The 13583-nt window shown below is 37.2% G+C and overlaps 1 protein-coding gene across 4 annotated transcripts in view; it reads right to left on the bottom strand.

Moving 5' to 3' along the window:
* Positions 1 to 13583, bottom strand: part of Dennd4a (DENN domain containing 4A) — a 107661-nt gene that overhangs the window by 53024 nt on the left and 41054 nt on the right. For all 4 annotated transcript variants that reach the window (XM_031345876.1, XM_031345880.1, XM_031345879.1 and 1 more), the window contains exons 6-12: positions 12420 to 12489; positions 10345 to 10514; positions 9055 to 9296; positions 7227 to 7293; positions 5857 to 5915; positions 2573 to 2717; positions 2119 to 2294 (exon numbers count right to left, since the gene is read on the bottom strand). In XM_031345876.1, the coding sequence (XP_031201736.1) occupies positions 2119 to 2294; positions 2573 to 2717; positions 5857 to 5915; positions 7227 to 7293; positions 9055 to 9296; positions 10345 to 10514; positions 12420 to 12489 (929 nt within the window). The remainder of the gene's footprint in view (positions 1 to 2118; positions 2295 to 2572; positions 2718 to 5856; positions 5916 to 7226; positions 7294 to 9054; positions 9297 to 10344; positions 10515 to 12419; positions 12490 to 13583) is intronic.

Genomic DNA, 13583 nt, shown 5'->3' with positions numbered 1-13583 from the left:
AATTAAGAGAGAGTATGAGAGAGGGGGAACTTTGCCTACCATAACAAACACAGTGTGCACTCACTGGTAGCACTTAGTTCAGCTTTACAAATCACTGAGAGATGGCTCAGCAGTAAAGAGCACTGACTGTTCTTCCAGAGGTCCTGAGTTCAATTCCCAGCAACCACATGGTGGCTCACAACCATCTGTAATGGGATCTAGTGCCCTCTTCTTGTGTGTCTAAAAAGAGTGACAGTATCCTCATATATATAAAATAAATAAATCTTAAAAAAAAATCACTGTCTCATCTAACATTTGTGAAATGAGAAAGCAAAGTACTAGTTTAATATTTCAAATAACAAAACATTCCTAATAAAGAACACAGTGTTGCTCATAAAAAAAAAAAAAAAATCTTTGGTTTCCCTAACAAGTGAAGCGGAGGCCACCTCAGTCTCTGTTCCCTGTCATTGGATCCCCTTCCCCTACCTGGACTGCCTGTTAGGGCCTCAGTGGGAGAGGATGCACCTAGTCCTGCTGGAACTAGATGCTCCAGGGTTGGGTGGTACACAACAGGGCTCCCTTTCTCTGAGAAAAAGGAGAGAGGGCAATGGGAGAGCGATTCATAAAGGCAGGACTGGGAAGAGAGGAGGGGAGGGGGACCTGTGATTGGAATGTAAAGTGAATAAAAAGTAAATTATTGGTAAAAAAATCTTTGTTTTAAGTAATTCCATATTAAAATGGTCTTTACATATAAAATATGTCCCATATTTTATTGGCTAATCTTTTTTAATGAATAAAAGCTTTTTGACTGTGCATATACTTCCAAACAAAATATCTTTTTTTCTCCAATTTTTCTAATGGTTTAAGCAACTGAAGTTTTAATACATGACAAAGGTGGAGAGTCAATCTAAAATTCTGGAATTAAATAGACTGACTTTATGATGTACTGTTCTAATTAAAACATAGAAGGACTAGGAGGGTACCACAGTGACAGAGCACATGCTTAGCCTGCATGAGCTTTGGGTTCAGTCCCCAATACCAGTAAGTAAACAGAGGAAACCCTATTCCACATCTCCTTATTCAGTGCCAAACTAAAGTAGCTTTTGGGATTTTCAGAGGGACTAAACGGAGGGCATTTTAACCCGATCCTGTGGGTGCCACATTGTTGCAGCCATTTCTTCCTTCTTTACTGGCTGATGGCAAACTAATCTGAAAATTGGATTAAAAAAATTAAGGAAACATTTTTTAAAAGCTACAGTCCCAGAATGTGAAAAGAGGAAATTATGTATAAATAAATAGATTATTTTAAAATTAAGACATGCTAATTTTGCTATGATGCACTAGTATTCTGATAGTGTTATACTATAAATAAGATTAAATTATTAGTACAGGAATAGATTTTTAACTCAGTTGTGATTCTCCCATACTCATTTGGCAAAAAAAAAAAAGAAATAACTTTTTAAAAATTATTGTGGTGCCCGGCACTATTTTTTATTAGCTTCTCAATCATCATCTGAAAAGATATTTTATATGTAAGTGTGCAATTTCATGTGCAATCTCCATAGTGGCCAGAAGAGGACATCAGATTCCTTGGAAATGGAGTTGTGGATAGTTGTTAGAGCTATGTGAGTGCTGGGGACTGATCCATGTCCTCTGCAAGAGCACCTGGACCACTGAGCCATCTCTCCAACCCTAACTTCTGTCTGCCTTGATTTCCCTTGTGCTATTTATTTAAGTAAGCATAAGGTTATGTTTCTTAAATAGTTAGAGCCTGAGGATTAGAAGTATATTTTCTTTCTAACACAACCACCTCTTTAGTTTTATTTATTTATTTTTTGATTTTTCAAGACAGGGTTTCTCTGTGTAGCCCTGGCTGTCCTGGAACTCAGAAATCCACCTGCCTCTGCCTCCCGAGTGCTGGGATTAAAGGCGTGTGCCACCACCGCCCACAAACCACCTCTAACATCCTAACTGCAGTCTACCGAAGCACAGCAAGAGCTGACAAGGAGATGGCAAACTCCAAATACAAAAGAAATAATATATCTCAAAAGAACACCAGCCAGCAACGATAACCTGCAAACTCACAGACAGAGACAGTGAATTATGGAGTCGTAGCTGTAAAGTCTCAAGTGTACTTACTGGGAAATGGTGTTGGTGTCTAAGTCAACACAACTGACATCTGGTGGAGGGTCATAAAGATCAAAGTATCTTGAATCAATGCCGACTATGAATGGACAGGGAGCACTGAGGACATCTGCGAGAGCCAGTGGGCAGAGAGGAACATATGGGCAGGGCCAGTGGAAAGGGAAAATCATCTTGGAGAAACAAAAGATGGAAGAATATTGGGATTTTGATATCAAAGCATAATTATCAGCACATATACAAAATTTTATTTTAGATTATTACCTGTAGTTTAATGTTTGATAATGAGTTAAATAATTATAACTAAAATTAAGAGTCAGGAAATTAAAACTGCTTCAACAATGTATAAATCCATTACTATCTGAAATGTAGTTAAGCATTAAATAACTTTTATTCACATGAATAAATTAAGTTTAAGCTGAACTGACTGCCTGTAAGAAATGGTACTCACAGACACTAATGCTTCTGTCACACTGGTGAGCACGGAGGGCCGTAGGGAATGGATGAGGATTTTATGCTCTGTTACAGCAAACACCAGCAGGGTCACAGCGTTCTCCGGGCCGAGATTCTGGAGTAGTGTTGAAAACTTTCCGCCACTGTCAGTCCAAGCAAAAATATACAGTAAAAACAAAACAAAACAAAACAACTTAAACTCCTAGTTTATGTAGGAGAGCAGGGCTGTGCTAATTCAACTTTAAACATCACTGCTGCTCTCGGGCAGGGGAGACACAGTATCACAAGTAGCACAAAAGAACGTGTGTGTGAGCTTGTAAGGTCACACTCTTGTCAGCACTGCGCTTGGATGGGAATGACAAGTCTTCTGTCTGCCCTGCTCGTTTTCATTTCTCTTTTGTTGTTGTTATTGGGACAGGGTCTTGCTATGTAGCCCGGGTTGGCTCCAATCGTCAATCTTCTTGTCTTGGCCTGCTAAGTGCTGGGATTGCTGGTATTCACTAAGACACCTGCATATCTGCTTCATTTTATGTAAAAAAAGATCTGCCCTATACATAAAGTCCTCTCAAAATGAATTCAATTAGTTAGAAGAATGTTTTCTTAGAAGCTAATCCTTTAATGGAAGGCTCTTTGATTTTTTTGGTTTTTTTTTGAGTAAGGGTGTCACTATATAGTCTTGAGTGTCCTGCAGCTATGTAGACCAAGGCTGGCCTTGAACTTATAGAGGCATGTCTACTACATTCTCACATGTCCTGGGACTTTTAAAGGTATGCATCACCGTGCCTGACTTTAATGAAAGGTTTTTAATTATAGTATTCCTTATCACAAAACCATGCCTTTTCAGGCCAGTCTCCTTTTAAGGAAATACAAATATTTAAGTTTGGATTTATGAATATAAACTCCTCAGTATTATAATAATAATAGCATTAGGAAATCAAGAGCTACAAAATGGTGAGATACATCTACAAAGCAAATTAATAAAACCATAAACTTAGATGTTCTAGATAGGAAAATTACGGACTAACCAAGTAATCTAGTAACTAATGAACATTTTGCCTATATAATGGTAAACAACTGGTTTCACTGGGTTAATTTTTCATGATGAAGCAAAAGCTAATAATAAGGTTTTTGGAAAAGATGAAAACATGCTCACAAAAAATTTGCATGTGTTCAAAACAAAGTTCACAATAGTCAAATTATAGAGACTTCCTAAGAGATAAACAGAACAACAGAACACAATGTATTCATACATTGAAATACTAGCTGGAGGAAAAGGACTGAAGCAGTGGTGTGTGCTGCACACCAATGAACCTATAAACATTCAGTGAAGGGAGTGAGAAATGAAAAGAATAGCCGGGCGGTGGTGGCGCACGCCTTTAATCCCAGCACTTGGGAGGCAGAGGCAGGCGGATTTCTGAGTTCGAGGCCAGCCTGGTCTACAGAGTGAGTTCCAGGACAGCCAGGGCTACAGAGAAACCCTGTCTCGAAAAACCAAAAAAAAAAAAAAAAAAAAAAAAAAAAAAAAAAAAAAAAAAAAAAAAAAAAAAAAAAAAAAAAAAAAAAAAGAAAAGAATAAATACGGTATCACTTCATTTACATAAAGTGTTCAAGAAACAAATGTGTAGAACAGTAAAGAAGATCAACAGGTGTGTGTGTGTGTGTGTGTGTGTGTGCATGCACACATGCGTGCATGTGTTTGCACTCCTGTGTGTATGTGTTTGAGCATATATATGTAGGAACAGACAGATTCAATGTTAGCAGCAAAGAACACAGGGCTGGTTTAATAAGTAATGTATCCTAAACTTTGTTACAATGACCGTTGCAGAATTCTGTGAATAAAATCATTGACCAGCACACTTTCCTTGGGTGACTCTTGTGATGTGTAAATTATATCTCAGCAATGCTGTTAACTGCATAAAGTCCTTTTGGCCACTTACAATTGTTTGTAATCAGTGTATCCAGCTTACTTTCAGCTCAGACAAAAGCTTGGAAAACACTCAGCACTCTGGGCTAAGGGTTAATGATGAAATCATCTGTAATTCTTACAGAGTGAATGTCAAAGATGGCAGCTGGTCTCCCTAAGGTATGTGCAAGATAATAGTTTAATTATACCATAACTATTTCTGACAGAAAAATTACATAGCTAATTAAATTTCAAGAAATGATACTATAGGGAAAGGATACTTTGTAACTTCTCTGAATTTTTAGAAGGATGAACTATGTACTGTTTAATAAGTATTTTTTTTTATTTTGGATTAAATTTAAAGTGTATTTTGAGCCAGGCAATGGTGACACATAACTTTAACCCCAGCACTTGGGAAGCAGACACAGGCTGATCCCTGAGTTCTAGACCAGCCTGATCTACAGAGCGAGTTCCAGGACAGCCAGGGCTACACAGAGAAACCCTGTCTTGAAAAATAAAATGTAGGGCTGGAGAGATGACTCAGCAGTTAAGAGCACTGACTGCTCTTCCGAAGGTCCTGAGTTCAAATCCCAGCAACCACATAGTATGACTCACAACCATCTGTAAGGAGATCTGACACCTCTTCTGGTGTGTCTGAAGACAGTTGCAGTGTACTTATATATAACAATGAATAAATCTTTTGACTGGAGCAAGTGGGGCCCTGAGTTCAATTCCCAGCAACCATGTGATGGCTCACAAGCATCTGTACAGCTACAGTGTACTCACATACATAAAATAAATAAATAAATCTTTTAAAAAAAAAGAAAAAGAAAAAGAAAATGTATTCAAACATATGTTAGAGGACAATTAGAGCCAAAAATAAACTGACTTCATAATCTATTATCACATAGTAAGTATGTGATAACAAGGATATACAGAAATACCAATTTTGTAAAAGCTTGTTTTCTTCTCAAAAACTAACCCTAATATTAAGTAAAAAGACCCTGCGAAGAAACAGTTAAATGAAAAGTTCTTCCATTAACATTTGAAATTTTAGCTAGGAAAGACAATACACATATACATTACTTTAATTCACACTAGACTTAGAGAAATGATTAGGGCTGGAGAAATGGCTGACTGTCTAAGAATGCCCATTGCTCTTCCAGAGAATCTGAGTTCAGTTCCAAAACTCATGTTGGGAAGCTCACAACCTGTAGCTCACTTCCAAGAAACCCAACACCCTCCTCGAGACTCTGTTGGCAGATGCATAGATGTGGGCATGTGTACACATGGACGGAGAGACTCTGTTGGCAGATGCATAGATGTGGGCATGTGTACACATGGACAGAAAGAAGCAAACAGGACTGAAGTTTACTTGCCTTAATGGAAGAGGTGAAGAGACAGGCTGACTGAGAATCAAATTATCATGTGGGGATAACTGGAAGATTTAAAACAAAGCAAATATAAGGATGAACTCTGATACACCATGCACTCCTAATAGCCATGGACTGACAAGGCTGCCCATGACGCTCCCCAGATCACCCGCGTTAAGAGCAGTTAATTGGATTCTCTAAAGCATGCCCTGACCGCTGGCTCCTCCCAACTTCTTACTCTGAATCTTATCTCTTATGTCTTCAACTTTTCCCCAATTCTATTTTAATAAATGTATGTTAACAGGTTAAATTTACTCAATACCATACATTTACAGTCAGTGAACTTCTGGCCTGTAACAAATCCATGAGCTCTCTGCTTTGTAAGCAGTCTTAATGGAATATAGCCATGAGATTTTTTACCCCACACCCTCTAGCTGATTTTGTGCTGTAACAGCAGAGTGGAGCCCTGCAACAGAGACTGGATAATCTACAAAGATTAATATTTAGATAAGATCTATACAGGAAACACGTGCCAGCATCTACTATAAAACAATTCCACATGTGTGTGTGGCAGATAGCACTCTGGCACTCAGTGTTATGAAGTAATAAACGGCTGTGCAGATCAACTATTAATGCTATCAATAAGTGTGCTCTAGAAATTTTATCTGTATCAATATCATAATACAACTAATTTCATCTGCATTTTCAAATTCATGTACATTTCTACCAATCAGTAAATATCTATCTGCTAAATAATTTCTAATACTAATAATTCCACCCTCGGGGCTGTGGTAGCCAGCAGCACACATGGCATCAACACATGAAAATATTTCCCTTATATGAATCATTTCATAGATTAAATAAACAGGCAAGACCTCAAACAAAATATAAGCAAAAGAGCAGAGATGTATTCAACTGTGAAAACATTTATAGTCATTTAAACTTCCCTGTGAATCCAAGGCACAGGCATTTCCTCCCTCCTGCAATATATAAACATACAACTATTTCTGATAACTATTCTAATACAGTTAACCAACTATATGATCATCAGAGATACAGACTTTCAAATATTTAGAAACTGTGTGTGTGTGTGTGTGATAACCTGTCTGCATACTTTTCTTAGTCCAGGCTGAAATCAAACTCTCAACCCTCTTGCCTCTCTACCTCCTAAGTGTTGGGATTACATGTGTGCACAAAAAGTCCTCTTCCGTGGATGGAGTTAACAAAATATTAGAGCCTGGGTTCCAACATGAACAAACATCTGGTTTCTCCAGAGCTCATTCTACTTTCCCCCCACAATAAAGTTGTTATTCTTATGTTACATGCTGATGGAGCTATTAGTAACTCATATGGCCTTCATATTAAAAGACCCTTACCTGAACTAAAATCCGTGGCCTCTGAGGAGATGGAAAGGGAACTTTATGCATAAAATGAGAAATATGCCTTAAAAACAAAAACAGAAATTCAATTGAATCCAAAATTAAAACCATTTGCTACATGGTTAACATGCCATCACAAATTCAAGTTCCTTAAATCCCTGTGCAACACTCCAAAGCCCCTAGTACTGTGGAAACAAAGTAACACAAAGAGTTTGAATCCTTGAAGTTGCCTCTAATTAAACTGAGTAACTTTATGTTAGCTGATTATATGCAACAGTATGTTATTTTTAGTGTCTTAAAACCATGTTCTCTTCTCCCTAAGCAGATAAAAATCAACATTACTAAAGAAGCTAATTCTTATATTTGTAATATAAGACAGCGTAGGTGGGAGTGGGTGAGTGGGTGTAGAAGCACCCTCATAGAGGCAAAGGTGGGGATGGGATGAGGGGTTGTGGAAGGAAATCAGGAAGGGGAATATCATTTGAAATGTAAATAAAAAATGATTAATAAAAATGTAAAAATTCACTCTTCTCACTAACCATTGTCTTTAAAAAGTTACTTTTCAGGTTTTTTTTGTTTGTTTTTTTCGTTTTTTGTTTTGTTTTGTTTTTTAGGTTTTTCGAGACAGGGTTTCTCTGTGTAGCCCTGGCTGTCCTGGAACTCACTCTGTAGACCAGGCTGGCCTCGAACTCACAAATCCGCCTGCCTCTGCCTCCCAAGTGCTGGGATTAAAGGCGTGGGCCACCACTGCCCGGCAAAAAGTTACTTTTCAAAGAAATGTTTAAACATGTAACTAGTTTGTTAATTGTTAAGTAGATTATAAATGAATAAATAATCATTCAGTTTTAATTTCTGTGGCAAAAAGATGTCTGTATTGAAAAACATAACACATAAAGAAAAGCTCACTGAGTCCTCATACAATTTTAAAGGGGTTCCAACAGCAGAGAATTTCAGAAGTGCTAAAATTTTTGACTACTACAAATGAGAGTAGACAGGAGCACAGAACAACTAGAGCAATTCTGTATCTGAAGGCTCTTATGATAATTCTATTTCTCCCCAACTCTCATCAGAGTCAGAAACTGACTTGACGGCTTGAAGTGGCAAAGATCAAAGTATGATTATCAGCCTGGAAAGGCTGAGGTCAAACTGCCATGATGTACTCACTCTGCATGGTGTCTTACTGCATGAAGCATTATCACATTTTAGTGCTCTTAATAATAAATTATTAAAATTACAAAATGAAAAACAAAAAGTCATTATCAAATTTTTTCTTTTAAATTTATATCTAAACACAGGACTACTTTAAAGGTTCATTATACCTTAAATTATATGTAAAAATTATAAATGCAGTTAAGAGTTTTAGCATTTCAGGCTGGGGATGTGGCTAGATGACAAGGCCCTTTCCTGGCCTGTGCAAGGCCCTGAATTTGATCTCTAGCACTGCAAAGAAACCTGGTTCCAGTATTTCTTCAAATTAGCAGCTATAAACTTCATAAGAGCATTTTATATTTATTCCAAGTAACTTATTTCAAAATAAATTCAGATATTTGCTGACAGAAATAAAATTGTTTGAAATAATAAGACTAAAAAAATATAAAGTTTTATATAAACAAATAACCAGATAAAGTAATCAAACGTTTTTCTCAAATAACTCTCAAGGAACCCAATTTTCACATGACAAATTTTTTTGAGACATGGGCTCTCTATATGGCCCTGGCCATCCTGGAACTCACTATGCTGACCAGGCCTGCTTCAAACTCACAGAGACGTACCACCGTGCCCATCTTGGACTGTCAAGCTTTAGACCATGGGACTTTTAACTTACTTCTCAATTGGAAGGGCATGAGGTCCAGAGATGGAATAACGATACAGAAAAGTCAGAAATTTTCTGAATGCATCAAAAAAGGGCCAGTGAGAAAGAAGACAGATGCATTTGTTAGTGTGAATTGTTCTTGAACTATCAGACTTTCCATCCACCAGAGATGTTAAACCCAAAAGAAGTCTCTGTTTTTCTGTAAGGTTCTCCTCAGAGTATGGTTCATAAAACTGAATAGCAGCACCATAGACCTGTAAAACAAGAAAGCATTTAATAAATATATTATATATTATTTATTCAAAACAGGTGATCAGTTGAATATTTAGTGGATGCTTGTTATGTACAGGTAAGGTACCAGAGACTAGGATAATCAATCTTGCTTCAAAACAAAAACAAAAAAAAACAAAAACCAAAAAACTAAAAAACCAAAAAACAAAATTACAGGGTCTCCTAAGGCTGGCCTCAAACTTGTGATCTTCTGCTTTGGCCTCCTGAGTGCTGGACTTACAGGCATGAATATATTACTGTATAGTAATATGATTCAGTCCTATAATCCCAGCACTTAGGAGGCAGAGGGTCTAAGCAAGCTCAAGGGCAGCCTGGTCTACACAAAAAGATGTTGTCTTAAAACAGCAAGACCATGGTTAAGTCTATGATGTTGGCTTAATAACATAAAAGGATTTTCAAAGTAATAAATTACTTTTTAAAAAAAAAAAAAAAAAAAACAGCAAGACCAAAAAAGTAGATATGATACCAATACTTTTATTTGAAATGTTTGAACATTGTTTGGTAAGAAAGTGAGATACGTGAGAAGTGTAAACAATTCACTACATTTTTCTGTGCCATGATTTCCCTGTCCACAAAATGAGAATGCTGGCCTAGGTGAGGCCAAGCCCCTCACTCACTACTCTGTCGCTCGGGCCGGGGTGCAGCTGAGCAGAACTCTCACCTGCAAGTGCAAGTCCCCAGAGTAACAAGAAAGTCTGTTTTCTAAATCACGTTACATTTTTTAATGTCTTTAACATGATTTAGGAGCTTTTCTATCACAGAAAATGAAGCACTGAGGGAAACAACATTTGATGATGAGGAAAGTCTTCACTAATATCTAAAAATGAGACAAACATTTGGGAGGATGGGGAAACTCTCTTTTCCTGTCTCTGGATATAGAAAATTCAACCAAATGGAAGAAATGTATATTATTGGTTGAGTTTAGTTAGTTTTTACACTGCTTCTTGCAGATATGAAGCTTATGACTTAAAAATGTGCAAGAAATCAGCCAACTAGTTAAGCGCACCGTACCTTTTCAGCTGAGGCTCCAGTTAACACAAATGTGGAGAACACAGGAAGAGGGTATTTGCTATCTGGCGGCCAGCACTCAATAGTTGCCCCCATTGGTAAACAAAAGAGGGGAACAGATTCTGGCAGTGAGAACGACTCATAATCTTCTTGAGGATATCTGCAAATTAGACCTATGGCAGCAGTGAGAAACATTAGTCCACTGTGTCGGGAATGGAAGTATTTTTAAGTTGAATGACAATAAAATGCTTTCTTATTTCACACATCTAGAAAGTAAAAAACTCGCATATGTTTATCAGATAATTCTGAATGTGTAGTAGGGTTTAAATAGATATTAACCTTCAAAGATTGTAACTATTAAATTATTTAACATTTAGCAAACTTCATCTACAAAGGCTAGGTTAGAAGTAACAAGAGAACCCTCTAAAGACACACACCCAAAAATTCACTTTATACCATACACTTTAAAGCATATATTTAAATTTCTCAATATGGTTATTTGTATTCACACACACATACACACACACACACACACACACACACACACACACACGCCATTACTTTTGTTAACTATTCCTCTGAGAATATGAATGAAAAATATATATATATTCTCTTATAGGAGTCTAAGTGCAAATTCTTACACAAATGAAAGACAACCCACAAAAGAGTAAAGATTTAGAATATTACAATGGTGTCACCTTAAACTCAGCTAAATAATTCTAAATTATCCGAACTTATATGTAGATAATTTCAAACAACCTAGTGTTTCATGTTAATCTACTCATGAAAATGGAATAGGTATCTTCCACTGAACATATCCTAGAAACAGAGCTTTATACTGAGTATTGTGGGGTCAGAAATTGAAAACAGGCCAAGTGGTGGCACACACCCTTAATCCTAGCACTACGTGGAGACAGATGGATCTCTGATTTTAAGGCCAGTCTGATCTACAGACTGAGCTACAGTACAGCCAGGGGAATGCAAAGAAACCCTAACTTGAAAACAAAACAAAACAAAACAAAAAGAAAAAAAAGGAAAAGAGCCGGTTGGTGGTGGGTCACGCCTTTAAGCCCAGCACTTGGGAGGCAGAGGCAGGCAGATTTCTAAGTTTGAGGCCAGCCTGGTATACAGAGTAAGTTCCAGGACAGCCAGGAGAAACCCTGTCTTGAAAATCCCCCCTCCTCCCCCAAAAAAAAAGAAAGAAAGAAAGAAAGAAAAGAAAAGAAAGAAAGAAAAGAGAAGAGAAGAAAAGAAAAGGAAAGAAAAGAAAAAGGTTTCATGACTGAGAAGTCCTTAAAATCAGGTAGAAACCATCACTGGTAGAGCCATGATAATGTGGGAATCTGAACCGTGGGCTTTACTACTAATAAATATCTCTGATTCTCAACTTATAGGACTCAGGTTCTGGTCATCTATAAAGCAAAGTGAACTAGATACACTAAGGTTCTCTCTCTCTAATCACATGCCAGCTAGCCAGTGAGGTCCCCTGATGATTCACAGTTAACTTCTAGTCTCTCAGGTCCTGATGCAACAGTGAAGGTGTAAAGTAAGAATAGAAATACTGGTGAACTGTGGCCCCTGGAAAGTCAAAAAGAGAAAAGAGTCCAGTACTCTAATTTTAAAAGTTTGCATCTGCTTTCTTATAAATAAGATCCATATGTTTGACATTTTGAGGGCTCTTAAAATTGAAAACTTCAACTATGCATCATAAAATTGCAAATTAGTTTGAATACTATTAATTATCATAGAATATAGCCATTAATTTTGACTAAATTAATATAAATATTAATGAAATCTTTTCCATACTTTGCACTAGTTTAAAAATTAAAAAGAACTGGCATGTAGTCAAGCTATTATTTAAACCTAAGACTTAAAAAAAATTCCACTTTCTTCTCAAAGTGATCTTTCATGGAACATCCAAAATACTTTAAGACAACCTGAGACTCAAGAGGCAGGGGCCTTAATGCTAACACATCCTAACATGGCACACAACCTGGTTACAGGCAGGTTTTGTCTTTAACCTTATGGACCCCACAATATATTTCTACATAAAGGATCCCCCCCAAAATGATACTTACCTGCTTTGTAAGATATAGTGTTAGTCTTCGCCACTGATTTTTTATAGCATAAATATACTGCAGATCCCCACTAAAGAGAGAAGAAAATAGCATTTAATTTTTAAAAGGCAGTAACTTGAAATGGAATGTGTTTGAGCTCTCCAATATGAATTCACTACCATGTAGTAACAGATTTCACCTGCAAACTATTGCCAATCTACTATTTTGTTAGCATTTTATTAGAATCATTGCTTACTTTTCTTTCAGAAGATGACAATTTCCCTCCTCACAATAGCAGAAAAATTTGATCCTTTTTAAAATGAAACTAAATCACAAAAATGTAGCCTTTATTCTAAGTTCCAAGCTTGGGCAGAAGTATCAATAACCATTCTTAGTTGAAAAGAAAGAAAATAATCATTTAAAATTTCTTTCTATAATCTTTTTTCATTAAGAAAACTTAGGACAAATTTAACAACCAGACACAATTTTAAAAAAGCTCTTCTCTAAGAGACTGAAGGAAAGGAGGTCCAATGACCAGCCCAAATTGTTATCCATCTCATTGGGGGACACCAAGGCCTGACACACTTCTCTGCTGTGATGTGCTAATAGACAGGAGCTTGGCATGGCTCTCTGCCGAGAGGCTCTACCAGCAGCTGACTGAGACAGAAGCAGACACTAACATACAACTGTTGGACTGAAGTTGGGAACCCCTATGGTTGAATTGGGGGAAGGATTGAAGAAGCTGAAAGGGAGAGCAACCCCATAGGAAGACCAGCTGTCTCAACTAACCAGACCCCAGGGAACTCCCAGAGACTGAGCCACCAACAAGGAGCATACATGGGCTGGTCCAAGGCCCCTGACACAGCCTCAGTAGGAGAAGATGCATTTAATCCTGGAGAGCCTTGAGGCCCTAGGGAAAGGGGAGGTCTGGTGGCGTGGATCACCCTCTCGGAGGCAAGGGGGAGGAGGAATGGGATGAAGAACTGTTGAAGGGAGAACTGAGAGAGGGCAGTGACCAGAATATAAATAAATAAAATATTTTTTAAAAAGTTCTCTAAATATTAAACACATAAAAAGAATTAGTAGTAATGACATTTATATATCATTTGCTATTGTTATAGGCATTGTCCCAAGTTCTAATCCTAATTCATTTATTCTTCAAAAATGCCTATGTACCAAAAAAAA

Source organism: Mastomys coucha, unplaced genomic scaffold, assembly GCF_008632895.1.
Source record: "Mastomys coucha isolate ucsf_1 unplaced genomic scaffold, UCSF_Mcou_1 pScaffold23, whole genome shotgun sequence".
Classification (NCBI taxonomy): domain Eukaryota; kingdom Metazoa; phylum Chordata; class Mammalia; order Rodentia; family Muridae; genus Mastomys; species Mastomys coucha.
The sequence above is the reverse complement of the archived record's forward strand: the minus strand, read 5'-3'. Positions and strand labels throughout refer to the sequence as shown.